Source organism: Triplophysa dalaica, chromosome 21 (genome assembly GCF_015846415.1).
Source record: "Triplophysa dalaica isolate WHDGS20190420 chromosome 21, ASM1584641v1, whole genome shotgun sequence".
NCBI classification, from domain to species: Eukaryota; Metazoa; Chordata; class Actinopteri; order Cypriniformes; family Nemacheilidae; genus Triplophysa; species Triplophysa dalaica.
In genome coordinates this window covers 14443834-14466243 of record NC_079562.1, presented here as the reverse complement: position 1 = coordinate 14466243, position 22410 = coordinate 14443834, and the positions used below count along the sequence as shown (strand labels likewise).

The following is a 22410-nucleotide window of genomic DNA, read 5'->3' as shown; positions in this document are numbered from 1 at the left end:
GTGTTCTCTTTAATTTAGGATTTTTTCCAAATCATTAAAATGCTTTTCATTGTAATGCAGTAAAAATGACACCGTAATGAGATTTACAAAGATCCTTTCGTGAATATAAATGCAAATACAAGAAAATATATATTTTTAATGTAACATGATTGAAGTAACAGTTTAACAGCTCTGGTCCATATTTTGCATTTTTACCAGAATTTGAAAGTCCGGTACCCACATATTGGAGTAAATTGAAAAATATTGTCTTATTTTACAGAAAGCTGTAAAAATTTTGACAATTACTATGTAATGCTACTCTACTGCCGTCTCGTGTCTTGTGAGTTTGTGTGATAAATATGAAATTGAATATAATTTTTTTTTATTTTCACTGGGGAGAGAGGATTTGGGAAGAAAAAAAAAATGCAAAATTGAGGGAAGGTTCCAAGCTTTCAAAAGCGACTATATCTCACAATTTATAGATTTGATGATCCAATATTAGACCCACCAATATAAGAAGTGTCTGTGGACTGGCAGAGTTTAACAGAAATTGACTAAATCAAATCGGTGGTTAGTGTTTACCTCTCTAAATTGTGCAGTTTTAAAGTGCCTAATATCATAGGACAACATGATGTACCATAACTCAGTAATGTGTAAATTGTGTATGCTTAACCAATTAATTCTAATTGTGTAATTATGAGATTTCCAGCATTTTCAGCATTGTGTTCTTGAGCAAAATACTAACACCTAAATACTCCAGAAATACATTAGGTGGCATCCTTTGACACTTCTTTCCAACACTACATGAAAGCCCCTCTCATGAAAGCGACACCCAGTTCTTGCAGGCTTGTTAGATGAGAGAAAATGTGTGCGGGTAGTGGTGTTAGGGGAACAGGTTTTAGACACACTGCACTAGAAGATGTGGTCGACATAAAAACTTCGAGAGTTTTTCGACGTGTTCAGTGAGCTATATCTAGGTCAGAGGTGTTCGTTGTACCCTCCGATGTAGCATGGTTGAAACTTCCCATGTTAAAATAAAAAATAAGGTATATGAACCACAACAGACTACAAATGTAAACAGTAATTGTTTATTTCATGTAGTATATTTGAAAAAAGAAATTTGGCATAACTAGTCATTTATAAAAACCGATTCATTTATGAAGTTATAAATGAAAACAATTGGAAGGCTACCGAGACAAAACAAATTTAGAATGTTATTTATATAAAACACAGCGTGTTCTTTTATTCTTTAAGAATAGTGGGTGTGATCATCTTATTAAAGGAATAATATTTGCATTCACTGGGAGGACTGATGTCCATCAGCGTGGTGCTGATCTTCTCTTTTTTGAATCCAGCTTCCACAAGGTGGGACACTTGTGTCTCCTAAAGAGAAGAAAACCCAGATGGCCCAACAAAGCATCAAACCATGAAGTATTACATAAGCCTCACTTACGTTAACTCATAGTACTTTTACCCACCTGGAACATTTTCTCAATGTCGTCGTATTTACTTTTCAGCAGGTCGCCCCAGGAAGTGAGATTACAGTACGTGAGCACACCGCCGGGCTTTAGCAGTCTGTTAGCATGACCCTATGAACAAAGTGCATCAAGATAAGCGAGCAGTTCAAAGACCTGAGTTTGGTCAATGACAGCAATTATTCCCTAGTACTGTATAATCTGATTTCTGATGTACCTTAATGAAGTTGAACTGATGCGTGTGCCAAGTCTCTTCTGACAGAGGGTATGTGTCATAAAGAATGCCTGTGACAAACATATAGGTACAGTATATTTCTCACATCTTAAATATATAACAAGAATCGAACAACACACGTTCTTACATCAAAGAGTATTAGATATCTTACCATCAAAATGATTGTCAGGTAGGGTTGGCACTACATCTTCCCACAGGCCTTTCAAAGGAACAACCTGCGTAAAGAGCACAACCATTTAGTGGTATACAAAAAAATAGCAAACCAAAAATATGACCACTTAAAAGGGTGACTGGTGTTTAAAGAAATATTTTGCGCTGTACTTTATGTGGCTGACTCTTGGCCCACTCCTGCAGTCTCTGGAATACCCCGTCATTACACTCAATGATCCAATGCTCTTCAATGGGGAAGGACTCCACTTTTGTAGCTGCTATGGCCATTCCAAAGCCAATCTCAAGCACTCTTCCACCTACATTCCCAAAAAGACAGAAGACACGCTTTTTTGATATCAAACACGTTTTTTCTTATTTATTGCTTCCAGACTCTTTTTGATCTTGTTTGCAATTGCACTTTTTACATATATCATTACACGCCATTGCTGTGTATTTTAATCAGTGCATTGACTAAATATTGCATGTAGCGTATAATATTTTTCTTTTATAAAACAAGCACAATTTGTTCTATGTAGTGGCAATTTACGCTGTACTCTAAGACAGATATGACAGAGCAATGGCCACGGTATAAAGGTCTTTCCCTGAAGCTGTGGGAGCTAATATTTCACGGAGGAGTAAAAATAGGCGTCCGAGACCCTTCTCAAATAAACAGCATTTCTAGAGATTCACGTGGTAAACCTTTGAAGTCAAACATGCTCTGTGGAGATAGGTGTATGCGCAAATAATGCTGTGCGTTTGAATCCGTGTAAGCAAATCTTACTATATATGTAATATATTTTTGTTTGAAATATTTCATATTTTGCATTTTGAGAGAATTGTATGGTACTGAATAATATTTATGCTATAAGCATGATCAAATGTTCTACCCATTGAAAACAATATCATTTTTTACATTTATTTTTTACAATTTTGTCAAATATTTTTAAACATAATTTTTCTATGAGATACCAAAACAGATACCAGGCCGTTAAAATCCCAACTTTGAAAAGCAGATTAGTGCCACCTGGTTGTCAAAAAAGTAAAAACATGTGTCATGGCATGGTATCACTTCTAGGTTCCTGTGTGCGTGCGTGCGTGAGTACGTGTGTGTACGTGCACATGCGTGTGCTTGTATGTGTGTGTCAGAGACAGCCTCTTTTGTTCTTTTTTATTTCATTTTGTGATTTGATTTAACACATTTTCAAAATTTGCTCTGCTGCAGCCGAATATCAAAACTCTTGATATTTTAGAGTGTCACACCTTGATATCTGTGCAATTTTTAATGCACAATGGACGATTTGTAGTTTGTACCACCAAGACTTTCCCGGAGTTTTCATATTTTTTCCACATTTCCCATTCATTTCCTAAATCATTTCTGACCGCGAAGGAGCGAAGTTTGACTTTTTTTTGCGACCCTTTGACATATACGAATCATATCCATATTTGTTTTGTGTTACAGTGCTAAAATGACAAAAGTATTCAAATGTCATCTCGTTCCGATGAAGCTACGATTTTTAACATTTCAAAATGAGTCCCACAGGGTTAAACTTTTAGTGCTAGTTTATTCGCTTGTGAGGTTTGAGGGGAACTGCACATCTGTTGCCGTGGCACAATCACGTGTCAGTCCGATAAAAGGGTAGATAAACGGTTTCATCAGACGAGTTCTCTGTAATGCGAAAGCTCACGTAGGAATTTTCTGATCCCACTATTGTGAAGGCGCTGCTTATGAATATTAATTACCCAGTGTGATTGGACGCGCGTCATCATACGCTAATTGTGTGCCATAGTAGATTTAGCACATACAGTTTTGACAGATACGTCCAATGTTTGCATACTGTCTGTAGCTTTGTAATAAAGTCACTTTTAATCCACCAGCAAACGCCACTACGCTTTAAACCAACATCTCGACCTCGGCGAGACTATAAATAAAAACAAACTGGGTTGTCTCGATTAAAATTACCTTTAGATGCGGCAACTGTTGCAAGTGAGTGCATGTACGGAGTCTCCCAGCGCTCCATAACGGGTTTGCCCATGATCTCCAGGTGTGTGTCGGTCTCATTGTAGTCAGCATTCGCGTCGTGCCACACTTGTTTGCAGTTCTCCCCCTTTGAGAAGATCGGCTGATCGGTGGTCATGGTGGATTATTATTGAATGTTGACAAATGGGTTTTTGTGCGTAAGCGCAGTGGCTAAAGAGATCGTCTCTGACTTGTCTTGAGTGTTATATATATTAAGAACTGCTGATTGTGCAAGAATCAGTGCAGTGAGAGAGTGAGTATGGTTCACTTTGAGAAGGGGGTGGTGTCTATTGCTGAATGACAGCTGGACCTCTTCTGATTCATGATGGTTAACCCAGCAGCTGTAACCTTCCCCACTTTTCGTTAGCAATGGCCTACTTGGTTATGCATTACCTTAAAGGTACAGTAATATCATTTACAGTGTACTGAATACTATGTGAAGAGCAAATGTAAGATTGTGTGTAAAAGTATCAGCTCCAATCACATGAAACTGATAGCTACGGTTGTGCAACTTCATAGAGCAAGTGGACTTTTTGAACTATGCAAATGCCAGATGGCCACATTCTTGCAGATTTGGTCAACATTTCAGTCAATATTTTGCAGGCTGCTCTCTCACACACTTGATGGTACTAGGGGTCTTCAAATTCCAGGGATTGCAAAATGCAAGATCATCATTCATTTATGTTTAATAAATTGGTACATGGTAAAAGTTTTCAGGGGAACAAAATGTCTATCATAATGTATGTTCTCTTCTCCCTAATACAAGCTGAAAATCCATTATGGTGGAATGCAGTAATCTCTTTAAAACAACGTGACTGTTATTCACGTGATAAGTAATGCCATTTAACATGTCCATTTATTGGAACAGTATATATATATTTTGCAACAGCTTCACTACACTATACATGTTAAGTTTAAATGTCTGATCAAATACGGCACATATGTCCTTGACTACTGTCAAGTAGTTAGTATTAGTAGTGTTGCTCCTCCCTCTCTAGTTGTATAAAACACAGATAACCTCCATCTGTGTATCAGTAAACCTGTTGAACCAGGATAGATAATCATTCAACCTTTATCTTACTTATCATCAAATCAATCACCATTTAAACCTTTTAATATGTTATAAAATACTTATATGTGCTTATATACAAAATAAAAGTCAACGTTTATTTGATGTGGCTCAGGGATTAGTAACATAGCCCATAGCTTCATAGGAATCAGTGTGTCAATCCCATCTAGCAATTATTTGTTTAAAGAAGTGATTCTTGATATTCATGGCATGAAAACACATAAAAATACATTTCGAACATCACTGAAAGGGGTAGTTCACCCAAAAATGAATATTATTCATAATTTTTCAAAATCATCATGTCATTTCAGATCTGTTTGACTGTCTTCTTAGAACACAAAAGAAGATATTTTGAAGAATGCTGTCAACCAAACAACATTGACCCCCCTATTGACGTCCTCACTACGACTTTTTTTATATTTTCTTTTGTGTTCAACAGTAGAGTCGTATACAAGCTTTGAATGGGATGAAGCGGAATAAATGATGACAGAATGTTTATTATGGGGTGAACTATCCCTTTAACAAGAATCTTTTTGAAGAAAATCGAGTTGTTACAAATTGTGTAGACGTTTCAGTGGCAACAACACAAACAACCGTTATGTGGCACCAACTTAACTTACGGTAGACCTTTGCAAGGAATCAATAAACCCTGACTAATAGGTGTAATTTAATTGAATTCAAAATACTATATAATAAAATAAAATAACTGAATATAAAGAGAAATTACAGACCGGAAGTCTGATGAAACTGTCTAAAACATTCTTACAAATGAATAATTTAACATGGATAGATTTACCACATTTTCTAACCTGACACGTTTGTCAAACTAGATTTCCACTCTTTTTTTTACAAGTTCTTGACATATGTGTCATATATATATTGGATAAAAGCGTCTGCTAAATGACTAAATGTAAATGTAAATATGTGCAACTATGGCATTTTTAACTTCATCTCCCAGCGTGCATCGCGCTCGTTGCACCGCCCCTGCCAGGTCGCCCCGTGGCTCGCGTCAGTGTTGCGCAGATTCGGTTTGAACCGAAAGCGGAGTGTGACCTTCCCGGGCGGCGGAGACCGGCAGGAGACCGAGCGAGCGGACCCATGTCAGCACTCCCGTCCACGACCCTCGCCACGGAGATGAACAGCAACTTAGCTGGAGATGAAATCGGGTAAGAGACGCGCGTTATTCCCACAGTGTTTGGATATAACGCAGCCGTCCCGCTCCAGCGGAGAGAGATGCGCAGCGGGCCGCCCGGTGTACAGCGGATACCGGACAACCAGCCCGCCGCGCTCCCCCCTCACATCCGAAACTCGCTCAGTGTGATGAGCAGAGTGACATCGACACTATAAAGGATTCTTTAAACCGAAAAACTGCTTTAATAACGAAAGAGAAAGATGTTTGTATTAAACAGATGAGCTGTCAAAGCTGTCAGACTGGTAACGTGCATCGATCTCTTCACGCATTAAGTTTCTCCAATCAAACTGCGGCTTTGTGTCACTTTGTTTTTTGACGTTTTATGTTTTGTCATCCAACTTAGTCGCTTTTTTAAATATTTATAGTCGTACTAGAAAAGTGTTTATGCAGAGGATTGGTCTGGGTTAGACATGCGTTATAACCGGTTAACCAGCAGCTCGTGGATGGATTGGGAGCAGGTTGGATTCGTTGTGACGGATTACCGGGTGTATATCATGACCCGTTAGACCGCACAGATCACACTTTAGTGCCAAGGGCAAATATGTATTTCCTCCTTCACCTTGACTCATGTTCTCTTTTGAATGGGCACAAATGGAACGTGACATTCCCTCATCTTTGTGTTGCAGGAAGCTGTTTGTGGGTGGATTGGACTGGAGCACCACCCAGGGTGAGCGAGAACTGTCATGTTTATGCACTTTTACACTTGTTTATACATTCCCATAATTGTTATGTAGTTGCTCTCTAGCTTATTCTTAAATAATACAAGTCTAACGTGTTTTGTCACACTTGACAGGAACTAATAAACACATATAAAGTGTGTACATGAAATCCTCACTTTGTATAAAAGCATCTGCCAAATACGTAAATGTTAAGTCTATTAACATGTAGTGTAGGTTTCTTATGGAAAACTTCCTTGTTTGCTTTTTTTAGTAAATATGGCATATGTGTGTACTCTGTAGTATTTTGAGTGTAGAAACCTGCAAGTGATAGAAGTTTAGATACGTCTTGTAGCTTGTGTAAAATACTTTAAATCAATAAAAAAGATTGTACAAACAATAACTGCGTTTTTAATGTTAAAGCTTTGCTACAAGGAGAGCAACATTATATTGTTTTAAAAAGTATTTCTTTTGATTTCAGTACATCTGCTTTTATTGCTTCAAAACTAAAATTAAATGTCTGATGGTGTGTGCTCAGCTGAGACGTGCACTGCAGCTAATAATGGCAAAATTTTGTCGCTTAAAGCACCGAAAACACAGTTTATCCCCGATAGACTCTGTAATGGAACTGAAACAGTGAGCGTTGTGTGGTTTTAATACGGTTCATGTAAAATCTGCATGGTAAAGCATTACTGGGTTGTCACTGAGAGCAGCATTGAGCTGTTATGTTGAATCTGTATGAATCTGCTTTTGAGGCTCTGTAGAATAATATATGTTTTTTTTAATTTTGTTAGAGACTTTACGAAACTACTTTTCTCAATACGGAGAGGTTGTGGATTGTGTGATAATGAAAGACAAAAGCACAAATCAGTCCAGGGGCTTCGGCTTTGTGAAGTTTAAAGACCCCAACTGCGTAAGGACCGTCCTGGACACTAAACCTCATAACCTGGATGGTAGAAATGTAAGAAGCGGTTGTCTTCACATAATTAAAACGTATCATATTTGCTTGCGGTTTTAGTTTCTGACACAAGTTACATGCTTTTCTCTTTATTTGTGCAGATTGACCCAAAGCCATGTACACCTAGAGGCATGCAGCCCGAAAAGACTCGGGCAAGAGATGGCTGGGTAAGAAATTAAGAATGTGAAACCACATGCCGTTTGTTTTTTAAATGTCTGGCAAAATTTGTGAATTCTTAGGAAACTTGGTTCAATGTGTTAAACTGAGTTTAATATTCAACAAACAACTAAGGGATGGGTGTTGTGTCGACCTTTGTGAATGACTGAGCGAGGTCTTAATGCTGCAGAATAAAATTGCACTGGTGTTGTGTGGTAGAAATTAATTATTAGTAAAAAAATTAATCTTTGTCTAACCCTTGTTAAAATGTGCTCTGTTTTGTGTGTTTTAGAAAGGAGGCAAAAGCGAGAGCAATAAATCTAAGAAAATATTTGTGGGAGGAATTCCTCATAATTGCGGAGAAGCTGAACTCAGGGATTATTTCAACAGATTTGGAGTGGTGAGGTGGACACAAATGCGGAAATGTATTGTTTGTCTTTAATCGGACCATTTTGGGTCCTGTAAAGCCAAATCAAATTACATAAAATGTTGTGTAGGATGTCAGAGGATGAACAGAATGAGCATCAATAGTTCAAACGTCTGAGAGAAAAGTCTAGTGAAAATACTTTTGATGTTTTGTATTATAAGCATAACAACTTGAGTGTAAAAATAGAATCTAAAAATCTCCTATTTTTACCATTTGCTTTTATAGTGGCATGCCTTCAAGATTGCGTTCAAATTTGTGCAAAATGGATTTGCTAATTTTTTATTTTATAATTAAAGGAAAACCCTCATTTGATTTTTGTTCATTAACATCCAAAAAATATGGCAATTTGTGCTTAAAATGTCTTTAAGTTCAATTGGATTTTAATTACACATTTTAATTTTGCTGTCCAATTTTTGAACCCCACGATATACAACATGTTATAAATATAAAATTTCATCTGTTTTGCCCTTCACGTGTCCTGTTCTTCCTTTTGAAGGTCACAGAGGTGGTCATGATCTATGACGCTGAGAAACAAAGGCCTCGAGGTAAACCACATATTTAGATTTGCTCCCATTCAGTCCCTCTCAAGTCACGCGCATGACAAACTATTCCAACCCAAAGAGAAGAGAACATGCGTCTATTTCATGTGTACTTGTGATGCTGGCTTTGGCGTCTCGACACTCCCATGGTGGCAAGGCAAATTAGCAGCATCCACGACTCGCAGACATTTGCATCGAAACACGCAGCTCGACTCAGCTTCTTGCGCATCTGCTGGTGACTTGAAGCTTCGGTGCAGCGTTACGCAGCATGTCTGCCACTTTTCAGATGGCATCCAGTCAGCATTCACTGAAAACTGACTGTAGCCATGATCCAGTGCAGCTGTCTAAAGCTCATCGATATTACTGAAGGATTTAAAAGAAATGGCATTTTCTTTTCAAATCATTTTCTATACAATACATTTGCGCAAAGCATGACCTTCATTGACCTTAGTCAGGTTACATGCCATTTAATGCGTTATGCGTGTTTGAAAACAAGGTTGTCATTGGGTTATATTGTCATATCCTGCCAATGAACGGGTTCTCAGAGGGGTTCTCAAAATTACAGCCCTCCTAAAACAATAAGCATTTGAAACGATTGAACGAAACATCTATCCTGACCAAGGTCTTCCAGAATGGTGCTGTCTGTGTACACAGCTGTTCACCCTGCTTTTACTATTCAAATGAGTGTGCTTTTCATTTCACTCTTTTTGTGGATCTGTGGAATAGTTTGCCATGTGAACCTTTACCTTTTAAATCACTGAAATTAATTTATTAACCTTTAGGCATTCATAAGTTTCTTTTATAATGAAAGTTTTGCATTTGATTGATCTACAAAATGAACGTTTAATGTAGAATATTAAGTAAGACCTTTCTATCTTTCTTCTAACGTCCCTGTTTTCCGTGTCAAGTGTTTGAATGCATTAACATTTTTCCTGAGATATGTCTGTTCTTTCCTGTAGGATACAGTACAGATAGTGGCACCACACAGATTAAGGCCTGGTGTGAAACACACATGCCTGTTTCTCTGGTGTAACCGCAGTTAATGCTTCAATCTGTGGTCATGACCTCTCACAGTTCTGTTCTCTCATTTACTGCGTTTAGTGGTTCGGCTTGTGTAGTGTGCCTGATCCCAATGTTTGGATTTTACCGTTCCTAAAGGTTTTTTTTGTCAGTTTACGAATTAGTTCACAGTATTCAATTAATACAAAAATCTATTTAATTTAAGAGTATAATACTTCTTGATGTTTGGTTAGGGAAAACATAGCTGTAGATTTTTTATAGTAGCATAGATGTGTATAGAGGTGCTCGATATTGCAGAAAAATGTGATGTGCAGTAATTTGCATATGCGATACGATTATCCTTTTTTTTATTAACTTAAAGTTATATATTTTTATTATTGTGCGATTCGGTAATGCTTAAAGTTTGTAGGATTAATTTGATTATTTTCCTTTCTAATTGTAATGCAATACGATAAAGCTTAGAGTTAATTATTATAAAATAACTTTACTTTGTTGTAATTATTTGCAATAACAGAAAAATAAGATAAAGTTTAGAGTTTGTAAAACTCATTTAAATTATAAAAAATTTGTAATTATCACGTTAAGGTTTTTAAAATTAATAGTTGTAAAATTATTCTGTATTCTTATATTTTTCTTATATAATTATGCAATAAACTGAAAAACTGAAACTGAAAATAAGCTATACTCGAAACGTTAATGCTTAAAGTTTGTAAAATTTATGGAAATTAATGGAAATTTTTTAAATAATTTATCCGTCTAGACCAAAAATCTACTTTGAATAACATTTGTAGTATTAACTTAGAGTATTGAATTACTCTAAGCCATTGCAATATCCACATTTGCAAAAAATTATAATTTTGATATATCTTGCAGCCTTGATAATGTACGTTTTCAATGTGGATGGCTACAGTTGAAAAACAGACAAGCTATAGATGTGTTCTTGCTGTCGAAAACCAGCTCTAAATGGCTTTGCGCATGTAGGACATCAAATTGACCCTTAAAAGCCTCCATAACCGGCAACTTTCTTTAATGAAACCAGGCCTGATGATGAAGGGCAGGTTGGGTATATTTAGTTCTCTTGTAGACAGATGCTCCTGCTCCAGATAGTTACAAATTCTCAGATCCCTTCGTTCTCAAAGGACGCGCGATTGGAATCAGGTTAGATCCCAAAGTGGAGGTTCTCGCGGCCCAGTTCTGCCACAGTTATCTGATCAGACAGAAACTAGTTCATACTGGTGGTTCTGGTGCAGCTAAACTCGGCCGCCGCTGCGTCTTATCGCAAGAGTGACCTTGGAAACCAGCTCCGCTTCAACAACCCACTTGAGTGGCGCTTTAATAGTCCTCCTCCACGACCCTTGCATATGTGGGTGCGCGCTGTCGCTTTCTGATTCTCCGTCACAGAGTCATTAACTGGAGTTACACCACACGAGAAACCGGGCTGAATGAAATGTTTCACAGATTTCCTTATATCCTCGTGGTGCTTACAAGGTTACTCCGTTCTCTTGGTTTCCCCAAAACAGTGCATCATTTTGGGAGACTTTGAGAAATACAGTTAAAGACCTGTAGTTGTAAAGATCATTGTTTTGCATTGATAATTGTGGTTGCTGTTCGCATTGTTGTGTAAGATTGGGGTGGTAAATAAAGTGAGGTTCGGATGAATTAGATAGATGAAGACAAAATTTAATTTGGCGAATAACAATGAACCATAAACTGGTCAGGTTTGAGGTTACACAATCCGCCCTGACGCCCTGAGTTGTCGAATGCCTACTACGGCTGTTAATGATTAAATACGTTCAAGGTCAAAGCCTACGAGATCTGACTTTCGTCCCTTTCCTGGTCGCACCGGCCATGATGTCATCCGAACCTCAGGAACCCCCCACCCCACCCCTCTTTTGTTCTTCTAGCTGTTCTGTCCCAACACCCTACTGCTCTATTGACTTTTGGTCGTTGGCTAGGTTTTGGATTTATTACTTTCGAGGCCGAGCAATCAGTGGACCAGGCTGTCAACATGCATTTTCACGACATCATGGGCAAAAAAGTGTGTAGTTGTAGTTTTATTTCCCCCTAAAACAGAAACCAAAGCTTGGGCGACTGAACGTTAGAGTAAACGTGGTGTTATTTATTCAATGACATTCAACATGCATGAGGGAGCCGGGGAAAGATTTCTCTGTCAATGTGGGGCACGTTTACAAGTTGTTGCGTTATGTTCTATTGTAAATTCTGGAAGATAAATTGAGTTATTTTGTCAGACTATAGACTGATGGCTTTGTCGCCCAAGGCTTGGTTCATTTGTACCGTTTCTCTGGGTGCAGTAATGGCGTATAAATAAAATGAAATACTTAAATTCAATTAAAAAACAGTATGATTTTGTTTTATTGTTGGATTATAAAGGATTGCAATACAAGATCATATCAGCACCCAAAGAACCGGTCACATTCCTTTTTTTTTCTTTTTTCTTGTAATCGGGTTATTCATTTCTGTCAGGTCACTATTTGAGTTCAATGTTATCCCAGAAGGCAAACAGAAATCTCAATAAAGTGACCCCAGTGTAAGAGTCTCCATACTGTGTCGGTTAGACTCCAACGGGTCTTCGGGTGGGTGGTAAACGTCTCTGCAGTGTGAGATTATTGTCTGATACCTGCGTCAAGTTTGTAAGTCTGTTTGGCGGGATAGTGCGAGACCAAACAAGGCGTGTTATCTCACCTCACCAGATAGACTCTGTAATAATATCAGTCGCAACATGACTCGTACGAGGTTGACCTGCATTCTGAAAACGCAAGATCACACTTCACACGCGTTTTGACTTATAGACCATTTAAGTAATGCAGCATGACAATACGTCAAACGCTTTTTTGCTTAGTCCCAGAATGCAAAGCGACTGCGCCTGGTCTCCCGGGGCGTTTTCTCGTGCTGTCATGACTGTTCATTTAAAGTGAAAACAAAAAACACTTCCAACAAGTTTTCAGAACACCTCCGCAGTTTCTGCCCTACATTGGGACTTGGGTTGGCGTTCTTGAAGAAATCAGGTGCTATCGCTACCTGCGCTATTGTTCTTCACATGACATTATTGCAGAGGGACTAGAGGGGGCGGGGCTATACGTTATAAAATTAGAAACTGGAGCATATCAAACTGTGGACCAAATCCCAGCTCTGCCGTGGGAGGCGTCCCATCACTCTGAACGGTAATGCCCGCGGGAGCCGCGTTGCCGGATCGGGGCTCGCAGACCACTCGCTCAAACTGATACCTAATTAGGTCGACTGTGAGAGGAGGAGAGATACGGAAAGGGAGTCGTTACATTTATACTCATTTCCGACGGAAAAATATCGTCCCTCAGTCTTGATGCAAGGTGACCTCAATAACTCACCCCCTTTAGAGTCTCGCCTCTATTTCTGGATCTCTATTTTAACCGGAGTAAAACTACCCGATGTGTGTTAAAATGTTTTTCTAGGTTGATGTAGAATGTCATTGGACTAATTGGATAATGAGATAATTCGTTTTGATGAATAATAAAGTATTAAGATTAAAAACTTAACTCAACATGGTACAGACATGACCGATGCATCAAATCGTGGGGCATGTTGAGGAGAGGTGTGCTATTAGCAAGATAATTATAGTTTACTAAAATTATTTAAATGTTTGAAAACAAATAAAATATAAGGATAAGTATTATTTGAAAATTTTGAACACACCTCATTCTGTGCATAACAAACATTCTGTATATCAACAACAAATTATTTAAAACTAGAGATGCACTGATATCTGATTTTTCATATTTCTTAACTTTCTGAATGCTATAAATTGATTTAATGACTATTAATATTGAACATCAAACTGGTGATGTTTCTGATCATTTTCTATTTACAAGAGCACAAATTCGTTGCATTTCCAGTCCTCTTAGGATTTACAGGATTTATCGACCGATGCCGATTATTGGCCGATATATCGGTGCATTTCTAGTAATAACACCATATTTACAGAGAAGAACAATATTTTAAAGAAAAGTTTAAAGTGAGGCACTAAAATTAAAACCTGAATTTTTTTAACTAAAATAAAAAGCAAAATAGAAATGAACAAATAAATAGTAAAGTGAGGAAAACATGTAATAAAATTGCTATATATTACACTAAATTTACATAAAAAGAAATAATGTAAAAAATAAAAGCTCATTTAAAATATCAATAAAACTATAGCACTGAAAACTTTAATAATTTTGCTATTACATTGTTTGCGTTTTGGAGGATTAGACAGTTTTTCTCGACAAAAGTTCATATATGACACAGTATGAAGATTCATTTGTATTTGATCTCCATTTTAATATTTGCATGTTAATGATTTGATACAGTTAGATTATCATACATTTAAACATCATTGACCCTTTTATTTCTATTGTCGGATCTAAACTGAGATTCTTAAGCATTAGCCAGGGGAAGGTAAGTCTTCTTTACTATCAGCAGTCTATAACTACGTAAAAGAGCTGAGATATAAGATATATACATAGGGACAGTGTTTCTCAGGTACATCTGTGGTAATGTAAAATATCTTTTTGAATAATAAAAATATACTGATATAATGAATCTAAAAATGATTTTGCCCCATTGAAGGCATTTTCTTAACCTAATTGCCACTTTTCATACGCAAGTACCTCAGAAACATTGGTTAAAAAAGAAGAAATCTATCTGGACTTCAGTCTTGTATTTGGCCTAAGTAAGACTATCTGTTTTGAGGCGAGGGCTAAAGTTTCTGATTGGTGAGTGTGGGGAAAGAAGGCAATGTTTTCATTCTCCTCTCGCTAGTTACGACCTCTCGTCCTATGTGCAGGTTGAAGTCAAGAAGGCGGAGCCTCGGGACAGCAAAGCTCCCGCCCCTGGTCAGCTGGGCGCCAATCAGTGGGGGCCCCGAGCCATCTTGAGCACAGCCAATGGCTGGGCAGCCCAACCTGCTCCGAGCTGGCAGCAGAGCTATGGGCCTCAGGGTGAGTGACACCACGGGCCAAAACGCAGCGGGAGCACAACCTGAAAAATGACACCCAGAGCCAACTGGTGTCGGTCACGCTCGGCTTTAGGTCTGGCTGCACCGTCGCACCATCTGGCTCAAACCACACTGGGTTTGTAAATTGCACGGGGGGCGATGTTTTCATGCGGAGCTTGACCAAAATAAGACTGTTGCACCTGGCATGAATACAGAAATGCTGGAGACTTTAATTGAATGGAGACTGGCTTGTCTTTTGTTTGGCGCACAATACGGATGCAAATATAAGTTCTTATGTAGTTTCACAGTCTGGTGGTTGTGAGTTTAAAGGTGTTTTTTCTTTCAGGTGTTTGGGTGTCTACAGGTCAGCCACTTGGTATGTTTTTTTTTGTATTATAGTTTGCTTTAGACATGATATTTGAATTATATTTTACTCTACTGGTATTTTGTAGTTATATTTGAAGGCCTATTTGCACCAATTCTAACCCGATCTTTTGCATGGAATGCAAACATATATAATATTTAAAATGAAATGATTATTTCACTCTTAAGTCAAAGAGAATCATATGATCCATACACTGTAAAACAAACTGTTGGTTCAACTTGAAAAAAATAAGTTACTTGGTTGCCTTAAAGGGTAATTCTACTTTAAAAATATTAGTTTGCTTCAAATTCATTGCGTTAACAGAAAGGTTGAATTAACAGAAAATTAAAAGGCCACTAGGTAACTTATTATTTAACTTGAACCAACCAAAAAACTAACATTCTTAGACTGTAGGTCTTTTACTAATCGTTATTTATTAATATTTTTTTTATCAAAGTTTTTTAATCAACAGTTAATTCAATCGTCCAAATGTTTTTTTTGAGCAAAAATATTTGTGGTATGAAAAACCATCCACAAATGTCTTGTACATGTCTTAACTTGGTGTGACTTGGCCTTATCTCACTGCTAAATTTTGACTCAAAAACATGTGAAACCCCATCTGTGTCTTAGCTGGGTATGGACCAACTTTACCTGCCGGGCGAGTGGCATCTGCACAGCCTCCCTCTCCCTTTAATACATTTATAGTCGCAGCAACACCTACGGGGGGATTCGGGGCACCTCAGGGATACCCCCAACAGGGCTTTAGCACACAACCTCAATTTGGTATGTGAAACATTTCCTACTTCATTGTTTTAGAAATAAGTTGAAACGGTGTATGACTCTTTCTTGTGCAAAACACTAAAGAAGATATTTTCAGAAATGTCTTAGTCGTTTTGTGTCCATATAATGGAAGTCATTGGGGGTCAATGTTGTTTGGTTACCAAACAAATGATTCTTCAAAATGATTCTTCAAAATATCTTCTTTTGTGTTCTGCAGAAGAAATACAATCTCACAGGTTTGAAATGACACCAGGGTGAGGAAATGATGACAGAATTTCTTTGGGTGAACTCTTCCTTTAATGACCAAAAAACAAAGACCTATAGACCTGCAACAGTAACAATGAATCAGTGTCCTACATCCAAACTGAAACTATATTGTAATGGTTTATTATATGTTTTATATTTGTATATACACAGGATATAGTTTTGGCACCCCGCAAGGTGACCAGTTCATAGCACAAGGAATGCCACCCCCTCCCGCCACACCAGGGGCAGGACCCCTGACTTATGCTCCGGCAACGACTCCCTCTCAGGACCTGAGCAAAGCCGCCCCAGCACAGCCGGAATTCTCCTACAGCCAATATGGTAAGATGTCACTGAAACGCAGCACCAAATCACTGCAGATGTGCTGTCATCCATCACAGGGGTTCTGCTTTGTGTTCGCACGGCTGAACGGCCATGATGACATCACATACACACGCCTCCACACAGACCCTCACTCGATTAAACTTCAAGACGTCTAGATTTGGTCACTCGGTCTGTGGAGGTTTGTTCAGCGTGTGTGTGAATTAGATCATCCTGTACTTGCAATGCTGCTTTACCAGACAACGCTTCTGACTAACACAAGTGCACTTTAAAGGGTTTTCATACCATCGATATTAGGTGTTAAAATGAGGTTTCAGTATGGGGCAGGGGCAGATGGGAATGTGTAGAATCACACTGCATGTGAGAATTTTTCATAGGTAAACTGACTTCAGAGATATATAAGATATATGGCGAATGTCTTTGACTGCAGGTGCCGACACAGTGCAGACGAAATGTAGAGCATCCATTAGTCTATAGGAAATGTCTCTACAGAAATAGATTGAGTCGTTTAAGGGTCCGCAGGAACAACAAGAACCAGGAGGCTGACAAGATGTAGGACATAGTAACTGTAATATTTATACCAGCCACACAATGATATCAGTTTACAATCTTGTTCTTTGAATGTGGCTTGGTGATATAGTCTGATAAATTGAGAATAACTTCCCATTTAAAGGGAAAGTTCACCCAAAGATGAAAATTCTCCCATCATTTCAAACCTGTATGGCTTTCTTTGTCATGCACACCACAAAAGAAGATATTTAGAAGAATTTTGTTAACCGGCACCCATTCACTTTCATTGGTTTTGTGTGTATACTGTAGAAGTGAATGGGTACCAGCACTGTTCAGTTACCAACATTCTTTAAAATATCTTCTTGTGTGTTCTGTGGAAGAAAGGTTCATACATGTTTGAAATGACAATAGGGTGAGTTAATGATGACAAAAAATTCATTATCAGCTGAACTATACCTTTAATTTAGCATAAACTATTTATGAAATGTCACAGTGTTATAAATGATTCATCCATGCGGTCATTATTTTTTTTTTTCGTGGATGACATATGTCTGGATGCCAGGGCGGGACTATATTAATTGTGTAATGGCCAGACTTCCAACAATCAAATCAGTTCCTAAATAATGAAATCAAGCCCTGCCCTACATTTTTTTTCTACACTCGGATATGCATCACAATATGATAAAAGCACCATCTTCTGTTTCACGTCACCTTTAACCTGAGCCTCTCAGTTAAAACCTCCACCAAAGAATGAATTATTTGTATTATTTATTTGGGTTGGTTGTTGCAAGCACATGGCCATTCACAAACTTAGGTTTAAAAAAGTATTGTTTTTTTTCAACCCCAAACATTTACATTCATTAAAGAGAAAGAAGTTTTACATATATCGTAAAAAAATGTAATTTAACAGAGTGAAGGAAGTCGTTTTTTGAGGGGGTATTTATGTGGGTTCACTAGACATCGAACATTGCTAACAAAAACACAATAGTAGTGTTCTGAGATCTCATTTGTGCCTGTGTACATTCACATATTTCATTAGTGTCGAGGGAAATATATTCTTGAAAAATCTAAAAGTTATTCTAAACCATATCAGACCAAGCCATGTTCAATGAACAAAACGCACATTATCATTAACAAGTAACAAACACAAAGGATTTCCTTTTTTTAAGACGTCAGACAAGCTTAATTTATGTATCTGGGGTTAAATTAAATGTAAACCAGTCTCTATATTTTATAAACTGCCTTACAGTTGTTCAGGACAGACAGTGTGTGTGGGCGTGGAATTTTCCAGAATAAGTTGAGCAGTCCGTGTGGGTTGTGCGCTGTACGGGTGGGCGGTCTTATGAAGCAGTCTCATCAGCCGCTGTTTGTCCCACCACCGCTTCGCTTCCATCCATCAGCACCGATACCGCCAAACAGCCTGCTAAACGCACTCATTCAGCAGCAGCATTAGCAGCTCAGGGCCGATCCATCCACCTGTTCTGCTCATGAGCTCTGAGAGCAAGAGAGAGGGCAGCGTTCACCTGGGTAGGAGCTGTAAGATAGTAGTTAAGTCAGACTCTCTCTGGGTCGAGTCAACCTGGTCTCCTCATCTCCCCGCTAGGCTTGGGTAACTATCCTCAGGACCCCTCTGCCTACGGACCAACGCGTCCTTCTCACACTTATGTACAGGAAGAGCAGGGATATAGCGCAGGTAGGTGAGCAACTGCATTTTATCACCACTCAACCCAATAGAGTTAACGTCAAGATCCCGTCGACACATGAGGCATCTCAGTTCTGTTTCTGTCATGCATCCAAAAGTCAAGTCCATGTGCAATATGCATGTGTCGTATGCATATGTTTGATGCATATCTCATCAGTTTTACACCTGATATACTAAAATACAGCTACGCGGCGATCTATGATCTTGGATTTGAAACCTGATGTTTTGTAGCTGTAGTTTACTATATGAACAAAACTGATGGTTTTACGTTTTATGACTTGGTCACCGCATTGCTTTGCTGGCAGAAGGATGATCTAATTTTGTCTCGGCTTTTCTGGGTTTTCTGTAGATTTGATCCCCCTCGTGCGGTGTGTGAGATCACACCTGAATAAATCTCGGCAGATCTGGTGGAAGTTTGACTTCAGTACTGTCTGTTTGTTTCACTTGATCCATTCTGTTCATTTGTGCTCATGTAGCGTAACCTTCAACTGTCTTTTTAAATGAACTTTTTCCTTAAGATTGTATTTCTGCTTTATTTTTTTCTGCATATCTGTTTTTTTTACTTGATCCAGAATGCTTTGAATGTTTCATTTTACGGCTGTAAAACCATTAATCGTCTTGAATCGCATCTAGAATAAAAGTTTGCGTTTACATAATATTTTTCTGTGTACTGTGCATATTCATCTTATATTTATAAACATATACATGTTTAGAAGATGTATTTATTTATATTTACCCATCATTTCAATTATATATAAATGTTTATTAATTTATTTTAATAACTTTGATTAAATATATGCATGTATGTGTATGTGTTTATTATACAAAATTATGTAAACACAAACTTTTATTCTGGATGCGATTAATCGTTTGACAGCCCTAGTTTCATTATCTGTTACATTATCTGTCTGTCATCATTTTTTCATGATTTGGTTCTTTTTTAAAGAGTCTCTTTTTGTTTGTAGATTCAGATACTTTGGCCACATACACACTGCAAAGTTTTGGAAGTGGGAACCACATTCAATTTGTGAGTGAATCCCTTCAATTACCGTTCTGTGTGTGTATGAAATACAGCAGTCACTCTCACTTTCTGACTTTGTGAATGTTAACTAGAAACACGAATGCCTGGAGCAAGCTGTTTGGTGTGTCTGTTTGTTAAGTACTTGTAATATTCGCATCTTGAAATGAATAATAATGTAAATTCTGTTTATTAGTGCATCTTGGAAATCATAAGTAGTATTAGCAGCATGATTTGTTTGTCCTTTTTTGTGACTTTTTAAACAGCATGTTTTCTCTGGTCTGTAATGGGTGGGTGGTCCCGAGGCAACAGGGCTGTTCTGTGGTGGAGAAAGTTTCAGCAACATGAACAGGTTGTTCTTACTTTCAACATTTTAAGGAACGTCTGGTTGTCATTAGAGAATTTCATTAGGGAGTTTGGCTGTTTATAAATAAATAACCAAATTCTGTGGGTAAAAAGGGATTAAGCGCTCAGGAAAGGAGTGACAACTGTATTGTGCAGTGTGCATGTGGCCATGGTCTGGAAATGTAAAAAGGGATAGTTTGCCCGAAAATAAAACTTCTGCTCACCTTTATGTCAGTCAAAACCTGTATGTGAGCCTGTGGAACACAAAAGAAGATATTTCGAGAAATGTATCAGCGGTTTTATACAATGGAAGTCAGTGGGGGTCAGTGTTGTTTGGTTACCAATACCGACATTCTTCAAAATATCTTCTTTTGTGTTCTGCAGAAGAAAGTCATGCAGGTTTGGAATGACATGAGGGTGATTTAATGAAGCAAATTTAGATTTTCGGGTATGGCATAAACCAAATTTGAAACCAAAATTCTGCGGGGTTATGTGTGGTGCCCAGAAAGCCTAGTCTTAAACTAAACACATTAATACTTTTATTACCCTTGCCAGAGGTTAAAAATGCTTTTTTCATGTCTGTTGAGACAGGTTATGGGCAGGACCTGAGTGCTTTTGGTCATAGCTTTGCAGATCCCAGCCAGCAAACTGCCTCATACGCCGCAGCCCCCACCGCACCCTCGTCGGGAGCCCAACCGGCAGCTGGCAGCTTTGGACGAGGACAGAACCACAATGTACAGGGCTTCCACCCCTATCGACGCTAAGCTGCTCTAAACCCCCCCCCCCCCAATGCAATACACATCGTCAGGGATTCAGACGTTTCCATCACAAATTGGACTGGATTTTGGGATTGTCTTTTTGAACATTGCAATTAAAAAAAGTTTTATTGTGTGTGTGACTGTGGCTCTACTCCGATAACAGGAGAACACAGTACTCTTCTATATTTTGTAGTAGGACTGAAATAATGATGTATTTAGCAATAGATTTTTATTGTCTGGTCAAACATCAGCACAGAACAGAGGCACCAGACATCACTGACAGGGTCTCCCAATTATTCAGCTTTAATTCTATTAGTGGGAAAATGTTTTTATTTTCAATTTGTGACTTTTATTTACTCTATGAGCCTTTTATCATTTTATTTATGTTTGGAAATAGTTGACAAATGTGTATTATACACCTAAACTGTGCAATTTTTTAAAGAATTTTGTACTAATATATGTGCGCTTTTCTTGTTTTGGTTTTTTTTATTTATGGATGTAGACTTCCCTCAGGTGGCTGTTGGTGCACTTTGCACTTATGCAAAAAAAATAACTTGAAAAAAATGAGAGTTTATTTGAAATAAATGATTTAAAAGAAACAAAAGGTTGTGGATTGTGTTTTCAAGGATTACTACATTTGAACAGTTGCTGCCATTGCAGCCATTTCAAATAAACAGATGAGCACACTTTTATTCGTGTGTATACTTTCAAGGACAATATTAACAAATGAACAACATTGAATAAAGTATCCGCAATGTGGTACAGTCTTTCATCAGTTTTCATCAAATATATTTGATTTATTATCTCTCATATCCAGGGAGTGAATTTCAATGGGGAAAAGAGTTCCCACCTTAAAGAACTTGCAACTTTAATCTATAAAATGCTCATCTTATATAGTTGAGCAAACTGATTCATAACGTAGGTAAATATAATCAAAGATAGCAGAACAAATAAATCTGTATCATTGAGGTTTTGGATTTTTTTTTATCACTAAAATCTGACCTTAATTCATTAGAGAATAATAATTTTAAATGATATAATGAAATAAATGTTTTTCTCTCACACACATTGTGTATGTGAGGAAAAAAATGTCTTAATGAGATTCCCAACCGCATCTAAAATGCCTGGTGGCATTTTCTGCATCAGCTGTGGGTTAAAAATATGAAAAAATGTCCCGCTGGATTCCTCCAGAGAATCTGCAATTTCCACCACTGTTCTTTTTCAGATTTCAGGTTATAATATATATGGATGAATAAGGGAATTCACCTAACTAGTCTCTGAATTAAAATGTCATGAAGCTTCAATGATTTTTAATTAAAAAAGATTTCCAGACTAAAATACTTTAGGTGAGGGATGTCCCACAATATCATTGTTTTATATGTATATTATATCTTAGGAACTTATGCACTGCGGTAATTGCTTTAGCTTTATCCTATTTATTAATTTGATTGTTATTTTTCATATATTTAATTTGAAACATTATTTCAATCTATAATATGAAAATCG

General features: G+C 37.7%; 2 protein-coding genes across 12 annotated transcripts; one reads left to right on the top strand and one right to left on the bottom strand.

The window, feature by feature from the left end:
- Positions 1-1053: 1053 nt before the first annotated feature.
- gamt (guanidinoacetate N-methyltransferase) lies at positions 1054-4143 on the bottom strand. The gene is made up of 6 exons (XM_056734999.1): positions 3800-4143; positions 2011-2156; positions 1841-1904; positions 1672-1739; positions 1458-1568; positions 1054-1362 (listed from the first exon to the last, which is right to left on the bottom strand). Exons 1-6 carry the CDS (start codon positions 3972-3974, stop codon positions 1222-1224), a joined length of 705 nt encoding a protein of 234 aa, XP_056590977.1. The 5' UTR covers positions 3975-4143; the 3' UTR covers positions 1054-1221.
- A 1805-nt stretch (positions 4144-5948) lies between these two features.
- On the top strand, positions 5949-21361 carry dazap1 (DAZ associated protein 1). Of its 11 annotated transcripts, none has more exons than XM_056734420.1 (15): positions 5949-6091; positions 6744-6784; positions 7568-7734; positions 7833-7898; positions 8180-8287; positions 8811-8859; positions 11829-11911; positions 14693-14846; positions 15189-15218; positions 15837-15989; positions 16404-16571; positions 18685-18778; positions 19749-19810; positions 20068-20153; positions 20738-20889. In XM_056734420.1, the coding sequence occupies exons 1-15, from the start codon at positions 6024-6026 to the stop codon at positions 20753-20755; spliced, it is 1347 nt and encodes a 448-aa protein (XP_056590398.1). In that variant the 5' UTR covers positions 5949-6023; the 3' UTR covers positions 20756-20889. The 11 variants fall into 11 exon arrangements, with proteins under 11 accessions (XP_056590398.1, XP_056590401.1, XP_056590394.1 ...); XM_056734423.1 differs by having other exon boundaries at positions 18685-18774; positions 20738-20874; XM_056734416.1 differs by lacking the exon at positions 20068-20153 and having other exon boundaries at positions 20738-21361.
- Positions 21362-22410: the final 1049 nt, after the last annotated feature.